The sequence below is a fragment of the Xyrauchen texanus genome, chromosome 38 (genome assembly GCF_025860055.1).
Source record: "Xyrauchen texanus isolate HMW12.3.18 chromosome 38, RBS_HiC_50CHRs, whole genome shotgun sequence".
Taxonomy (NCBI): domain Eukaryota; kingdom Metazoa; phylum Chordata; class Actinopteri; order Cypriniformes; family Catostomidae; genus Xyrauchen; species Xyrauchen texanus.
Window position 1 is genome coordinate 30,503,910 of NC_068313.1, and position 8,778 is coordinate 30,512,687.

The following is an 8,778-nucleotide window of genomic DNA, read 5'->3' on the forward strand; positions in this document are numbered from 1 at the left end:
TAAGATTGTATAATGCTATGTTTTTGTTCATATGTAGATATGTTGTGTTAACCTATCACCAATAATAAAAAAAGTGAAAAAAGTAAAAAAACAAAAAACTATTGGGACATACATATCTAAAAAACCACATCCACCAAGAACAAATAAATCAGTCTGATTGGCTGATGAATCTAACAATCTGACATTAGATGTCTATTCATTTGCATTTGTCAAGGGATTCGGTGGAAATTCTAAAGGCTTAACGGGGTGGTGCTCAGACTCGCACGCTGCTTCGGCAATGGGGCACGGATACCGAAAAACATTTTGAGCTTTATTATGCAACTGGAGATTGCTCTGTAAAGGTGTATATGCATGTGTTAAAATGTGTAATACTTTGGCCCAGGATTTGTGAAATTAGCCACACTTTCTCAGAACTACAGTAATTCAATTTTATTTTGCCATTTTTGCAATTGCTTTTCAAGAAATATTCTTCGTTCAATATAAGTTGAGCTCAATGTGGTATTTTCTTATATTTCAATTTGTGGCATAATGTTGATTATTTCAAAAATGTATTTCAACTTGTCCCTCTTTTTCTTTAAAACAAGCCAAAATCAAGGTTACAGTGTGGCAGAATGTTGGGCGTATAATATAATTAAAGCACTTACATGAATTTTCTCTAAAAACAAATTGTATTATTTGAGCTGTAAAGATGGTTTAATTAGCATTTTATGGTTGTTTTAGGGTTTAGATTTTGCAGCGTTACATTGTCATGACAAGAAAGTTGTAAAATTCGTATATACAGCAGTACTGTGCATAAGTTTAAGGCACTTGTGAGAAATGTTGCATAGATAGGATGTCTTCAAAAAAGTTAATGGTATAAATAGTTTTCATTTATCAATTAATGTCAAACCATGTCCAGTAAAGATAAAAAAAAAAAGCTAAATCCATATTTGGTTTGAAAAAAAAATGATCTTGTACCTGTATACAGTTTTTCATGATTGTTGGCAGACATGCTGTCCCAAGCCTCTTTGAGAACTTGCCACAGTTCTTCTGTCTATATAGGCTGCCTCAGTTGCTTCTGTCTCTTTATGTAATCCCAGACTCACTCAATGATGCTGAGATCCAGGCTCTGTGGGGGCCATTGCATCTGTTATGTCATTATGTCTTGTGGATACACTTTTGAAAAGTTAGTATTTTAACGTTTATGGATTGGCCCAATTTACTTCCATTGCAAGTGCCACACTGTAACTCATATGTTTTATTTTTAAAGAAAAGTATTGACAACTCAAAATGTATTTTTGTGGCAATCAATATTATGCCAAAAATGAAGTTGATTGAGCTTAACTTGTATTGAACCCAGAACATTCCTTTAACCAACTGGTCTCATGGTCATTTATAGTGAATGTATAAAACCAGTTTCCCTAAAATGCACGCGTGCCCAAGCGGAGTAATCACAGTTGTTCATCACATTAACAATGGATATATTCCACTAAGTTTGGCAACCAAGTGTATATATATATATATATATATTGTCTTTATTTTGAACCATTTATCTATTCTTTTGTCACTTTAAACTTCACATCCTTTTGTGGAATACTTGCAATGTGTGCCTGTTATCTTTATTTAAAATAAATGCCAAGCATTGCTGTTTCTTATCTAAAGCCATACATTTTAAATTCATACATTTTTAAGCATGACAAGTACAAATAATTTTGGTGTATATATTTGGTGTGTGTGTGTCTGCATAATATTATACCAGTTGCAAATTTGCATCTCAATACTTATTCATAAGAGTTGTTCAGTTGCCTCATTGCAGTTTGGTGGTCTCTGCCAGCTTCTATATCATTTACAGTTGAAGTCAGAAGTTTACATGCAACTTAGCCAAATACATTTAAACTCAGTTTTTCACAATTCCTGACATTTAATCGTAGAAATAATGTCCTGTCTTAGGTCAGTTAGGATCAATGTCAGAATAATAGTAGAGATAATTATTTATTTCAGCTTTTATTTCTTTCATCACATTCACAGTGGGTCAGAAGTTTACATAAACTTTGTTAGTATTTGGTTGCATTGACTTTAAATTGTTTAACTTGGGTCAAATATTTTGGGTAGCGTTCCACAAGCTTCTCACAATAATTTGCTGGAATGTTGGCCCATTTCTCCAGACAGAACTGGTGTAAATAAGGCAGGTTTGTAGGCCTCCTTGCTCGCACAAACTTTTTTATTTCTGCCCACAAACTGGGATTGAGGTCAGAGCTTTGTGATGGCCACTCCAATATCTTGACTTTGTTGTCCTTAAGCCATTTTGCCACAACTTTGCAAATGTGCTTGGGGGTTAAGCCTTTCAGGTTATGTTGATATAGGACTTGTTTTACTGTTGATATAGATACTCGTCTACCTGTTTCCTCCAGTATCTTCACAAGGTCCTTTGCTGTTGTTCTGGGATTGATTTGCACTTTTCGCACCAAACTATGTCCATATCTAGGAGATAGAATATGTCTCCTTCCTGAGTGATATGATGGTTTTGTGGTCCCATGGTGTTTATACTTGTGTACTATTGTTTGTACAGATGAGCGTGGTACCTACAGGCATTTGCAAATTGATCCCAAGGATGAAGTAGACTTGTGGAAGTCCACTTTTTTTTTTCTTGAGGTCTTGGTTGATTTCTTTTGATTTTCCCATGATGTCAAGCAAAGAGGCATGAGTTTGAAGGTAGGCTTTAAAATACATCCACAGGTACACCTCCAATTCGGTACACCTCTTATCAGAAACTAATTGGCTATTTGTCTTAAGGCTTGACATCATTTTCTGGAATTTTCCAAGCTGCTTAAAGGCACAGTTAACTTCGTGTATGTAAACTTTTGACCCACTGGAATTGTGATATAGTCAATAAAAAGTGAAACAATCTGTCGGTAAACAATTGTTGGAAAAATGACCTGTGTCATGCAAAAAGTAGATGTCCTAAATGACTTGCCAAAAGTTTGCTAATATTAAATGTGTGGAGGGGTTAAAACATTTGTTTTAATGACTTAAAAGTGTATATAAATTTCTGACTTCAACTGTAAAGCAATCAGTGCCCTCAGACATGTGCCTAAATATGTTTCAAGGGTTACTGCGCACGAACCACATATAACTGCAATTAGCATTTGAGGCTGTGGAACATACTGTAGGTAAGCGTAAGTTTGAGCTTCCTTTGCACTTAACAATGTTCTGAGAAACAAATAATGCCTATGTAAATAATAGCGCTTCGGATGCGTCCCAAGTCACAGGGTTCGCACTTCGCAGCCCATGAACGGGTGCGACGTCACACCATCTCCACTAGTTCAACGGAATTAGAGCGAGTTCTCCGCTAACACAAGACAAACCGGAAGGCACGCACGGTGCGGATCATGACTGGCCATTAACATCACTTAATCGGAGCTTGCGTCCTGATTGGAAGAACAGTGGGGAATGAGAACCCCCACGGAGGGACGAGGCAAACACATCCACTATCTGGCCAACCCGCTGAAAGCAACAGGACACCAGACTCTTCTCAGAAACCTTGACGTCAATGCGCTCAAGCATGAGCCAACGCAACCCAAAGGACCATCAATCAAAGTCAGGGTAAAGGGATCTGAATTATGCCCATGTCAAATAGCATCAGACAGCACCATACCCACTTAGAGCAACACTGGAATCTTCCATACATTGCTGAAAAAAATGAAACAGCCTGGTAGGGTGGTCTTAGCGCATATAAAATGGTCTTGTGCTGGTTTAGTTAAAAGGCCAGCTGGTCTCCCAGCCTGACCAGCAAAACTTTCCAAAAATCCTCTAAAACCAGACATCTAAGACCAGCCAAGTATCTTAGGCTGGTTTAAAATCAGTGGTCTAGGAATATGTTTTGCATACAATCCTTAAGTTGTGAGATAATTCATTAATTAAATTAAACATTTATTAAAAAAAAATATATATATATATATATATATATATATATATATATATATATATATATATATATATATATATATATATATATATATATATATATCAATTGCTTTTTTTATGGGCATTTTTCAAAATGCACAAAGTAGCAATACACAGTCTCCATATCACTAAGGGCAACAAAACGGTTTGTGTAATAAAGGATGTAATCACATATTAATGTCTGCATTATAATTCAAAACCCCATCTTGATCGACCATTAATCTGAATATACTAATCCCATGTCATGTGTTGGGTGTAATCTGATAACAAAGTAAATAGCTATTGTAATCTATAAAAGTAGTTACTGACTTTTGGTTAAATTAATTACCTTTAAGAATATAACTTAGGTTAAACATCCTTCTAAAATTACACGTTTTGCATACATTATGTTCATATTTCTGTTTGTTTGTGTTTCTGTGACAGCTGAAAAGACAACAACAATGAACAAGGACAAAATATAGACATTATTTTGAATTTATTGAGGAAAAACAAAAATCTTTCTTTTAAAAGTTTTTTAAAAAGTAACTTAAGGGAAAATAATTAGTGATGTTATTACTTTTCCATATAAAAAAATGGCAAAGTAATTTGATTTTAATTTTAGAGAAGTCAATAATAATTTGAGTAACACTTTACAATAAGGTTCCATTTGTTAATGCATTAGCTATCATTAACAAACAATAAACAATGACATTTTGTACAGCATTTATTAATCTTTGTTAATGTTAGTTAATACAAATACAATAGTTGTTAGTTCATAATGCATTAACGTATTTGTTGAAATTAACATTAACTAAGATTTATAAATGCTGTAAAAGTATTGTTGATTGTAAGCTCATGTTAACTAATGTTGTTAAATAATGTTAACAAAAGGAACCTTATTGTAAGTGTTATCGTAAATTGTAGCGGATTACTATTTTTGAGTTACTTACCCAACACTGCTCATTACTGTGGTGGTTATGGACCTGTGTGAACTGATGTACTGTCGTCTAAATATAGTGAGCCCCCCACTGTGCGCATAAGTGTCCTCTAGTCGCCATAACAGGCTACAATAAGTTAATTTATGCAATGATGACAGATCTGTCGTGCATTAAATACTGAACGACTAAATAGCCTATGTGTGACAAAACACAGAGAGAGAAAGAATACAGTATCAACTAGGTTGTGTGTTTCAGAGTTGGAGTGACGGGTGCAGGTTAAATCGATCATTAATCCTTTTCATCTCCAGCCGGATTCACACCCCTAATCGGTGTCATCTTTGTCACTCAGCATCACTCACGCGCACGCGGAGAAAACCCCCTTACCTCCTGACGTCAGGCGGATCGTTTAAAAGGCACGTTTTGAGGAATGAGCTACATCAGAAAGAGCAAAGAGATAGAAGAAGCAACTTACAACTAACGCAGTGATAAGCAACGCATCTCTTTCCTCCACTTTCCTTTCAAATTAATACTTTCAAAGATGCTCTCCACGCGTATCCAATGCGCACTGGCGCTCCTGTCGCTCGCGCTCGCTGTCAGCAGCGTCTCGGCAGCACCTTCAGACGCCAAACTCCGCCAACTTCTACAAAGATCTCTCCTCAACCCGGCTGGAAAACAGGTAGGCTAAATGAAAGCAAAAACAATAGTAAACTGTGGTGAATGAAGGTAGTTGGACAACTGGTAGGCTTATTTGAAACTTATATTCTTCCATTACAAAAAACAACATTAGCCTACTCATTACGTTGAGTATGAATTTAACGTTACTTTTTGGTAATGGAAGAAAGCTACAAATAATGTTAAAGATGATTACAAATAAATGGATTAAAGTCCTCGCTTCGGACTAGAGTCTTTAACAAATGCATAGGCTAAATGTAGCTATATGTATTTAAAGAGAACGTCCAAAGTCATATAAAACATTTGGATTACCAGAAATATTCAAGTTTGCCTTTTGCTGTTATTTCAGGTGAGTTAAGAGTGACGCTGATATTTTGTCTTGGCCGGTTAAAAATCACTGAGGAGAAGGAATAAAAAAAAACTGAGTGAACTGTCCATGGTGCTGAAATTGATGTAACCGGCAACTCCTTGAAAGTCCTATAGAGCAAAACCCAAAATGTACGCATTTGATGTCCTCTCTGCACTGTTTTTAGATGTAAATATGCGCTAGTCGGACGTCTTTGATAGCTGTGCCTGCTATTTCAGCGTCTTGAACAGGAGCGCCGCGTTTTTAAACTCCGTATCAAGTAAAATAGAACTTTAACTGTTTAAAACACGTCTCGAGACACCTGCGTTCTGTTCTGTTTGTTACGCCGCGTTTTTACACGACGCGTCAAGTTAAATAGAGCTTCAACTGTTAAAATGCGTCTCGAGACACCAGCGTTCTGTTCTATTTGTTGCGCAGTGTTTTTTATAAGACGCGTCAATTTATATAGCCTAGAACTTCAGCTGTTAAACGCATCTAGAGACACATGCGTTCTGTTCTAACCTATTCGTTGCGCCGCGTTTTTATACGACGCGTCAAGTTAAATGGAACTTCAATAAAACGCCTCTCGAAACACCTGCATTCTGATGTTTCGTTGTGTCGCGTTTTTTATACGACGCGTCAAGTTAAATAGAACTTCAACTGTTCAAAAACGCGTCTCGAGACACCGTCGTTCTGTTCTATTTGTTGTGTCCCGTCTATTTCTTTTCAGCGTAATAACGCGTTCTGTCTGAGAGACACCTAATAGTGTAATAACGTATTTAGTACTAAACAAAACGTCGAATAACAATTAGGAACATGCTTTACCCTTGTACAACGTCGACTTGCGTTAACGTCGTGTTTTCGACGCTTTCAGGCAACAGGTGATGTGGGTACTGGGTAGGCTACATTTCATCACAATTAACTTGACAATAATTTTATTTTTCTCTTTTAATTTTCACCATTAGGAAATCGCCAGATACACACTTGCAGACCTGCTCTCAGAGCTCGTGCAAGCAGAAAACGAAGCCCTGGAGCCGGAGGATGTGTCTCGCTCTGTGGAAAAAGATGACGTGCGTCTCGAGCTGGAGCGAGCCGCCGGTCCCATGCTAGCACCCCGCGAGCGCAAAGCCGGATGCAAGAACTTCTTCTGGAAAACTTTCACGTCGTGTTAATTACAACACAAAGCGTTTTTTTTGTGTGTGTGTGTGTTTTTTTTTTTTTTTTGGCTTTAATTTTCTTTTTTTATTCCTTCTTTTCTCAGTCTTTCACACATTCCTGATCATATCCAGACTGTATATAAGAAAATAAAAACGGCTATAGCCTATTTATCCTATAACGATGATAGCTTTCATTGACTATTTATGTATCGAAGCTGTTGATGTGTCATCGGAAAGAATGTTTTACGGATGTGAGCAAATCTGCTTTTACTTGTACTTTACGTATTAAAGCAGATATTACTATTTTTGATTGTTTGTTTGAATAAAATCTATGTTTCAGAGCCAATGCATAATGCGAATTTGTCCCACCAACTCAAGAAACGCATACACAAAACGTGTGTACCTCACTGGAATGCCAATGCAGCAAATGCAAACTTTGACCATCGGAGCTAGATGCTTTAGTCTTTACCAGCAGTTTAAAAAGCCATAGCCTTGAAAACATACAATTTATCCTAGACTACTTTGAGGTCATCCTTGAAAAGAGGAAAGACATTATGTCAAGGTGGATTAGCATAGATCTCTTCAATACATATTTGTAATTATTTCTCTGAACAGTAATGCAATGCATGCTAAAGTGGTGGCAGGTGTGAGCTTTGGCAACTTATCATTAAGATACATTTTAATGATAACCTGCACTGTGTGGAAATCATTTGGTTAATTTAAGATCCAGAGAGAGCCAACTAGTATGTGGAAGAGTTGACAAAGAGAGCGAGACTCGATTTGGCTGGTGAATCACAGAGACTCTTAATAACCTTTCCTCTTTAGCATTCAAAGATTCAGTTAAGAAAGCTTTCAAACAATTATGGCTTTGTGTGTGGGTGTGGGTCTGCAACGTGTGTGTATATTTCTTCCTGCCACTTAAAAGGTCCTTTCCCCCCTTTGTGAATGTGAATGTGTTATCGCCCCGCACAGCCTGTCTGAGGTAAAATGCAGAATGTAAGACTGACAGGGAGTGAGGAGTTTAGGCTGTGCACATTTGACTAGCTGTCAGAAATGGGGTCCCCTGTTCTTAATATGAATATGTCAAGTGCTTTTTCATATGACGCATACAGTATATGGACTCTGCTCTTATTGCCCTTATTCTAGTTATGTGCAGTTACATTTAAAACACATCATTATCTGTGACATTTTAGGAAATAGTACCCAGGAACACAGCAGGTGCTGTGCACTTAATGGTCGTTTTACTGTCAGCCTTTTTCTTTCTTGCTCTTGGTCCTGTCTGATTGCATACAACTCATTTTAACAATTCTACATTGAAAATCATGCCATCATGAGAAAATCACATGTCATACACGGCATAGTGCAGCATCTTTTATGTACACTAAATGAAATGCAATCTTTTACCATATTCTTTCAATAGGACCACTCTCTATATTCTTTTCAGTTGTGTGTGTGCTCTATTTGTAGTTTTTGTGTATGTTTAGAATCTATGGTACTTTGAATAGAAACAATGAACATTTGTTGTTAGAAAAATTAACCATTATATCACCCTCAAAGATCAAAATACTTGATTTTAAGCAGGCTTTTAATGTTACAGTTACAGTATGTTTAGGGTAAAATTTCTATCAGAGTTGGGGCTAGCAATGGAGCCAGAGTTTTTATGAACCTTTATAAGAATTATTCAACATAAACTAGCTATATTGATCAGTGCATACAAATATTTTGTAAGCGTTTTCTTCTAATT

The 8,778-nt window shown here is 36.6% G+C and overlaps 1 protein-coding gene across 1 annotated transcript; it reads left to right on the top strand.

Moving 5' to 3' along the window:
* Window positions 1–5,313: 5,313 nt before the first annotated feature.
* Window positions 5,314–7,368, top strand: LOC127632006 (somatostatin-1A-like). Its single transcript, XM_052110456.1, has 2 exons — window positions 5,314–5,535; window positions 6,843–7,368. Exons 1-2 carry the CDS (start codon window positions 5,398–5,400, stop codon window positions 7,047–7,049), a joined length of 345 nt encoding a protein of 114 aa, XP_051966416.1. The 5' UTR covers window positions 5,314–5,397; the 3' UTR covers window positions 7,050–7,368.
* The last annotated feature ends 1,410 nt before the right edge of the window (window positions 7,369–8,778 follow it).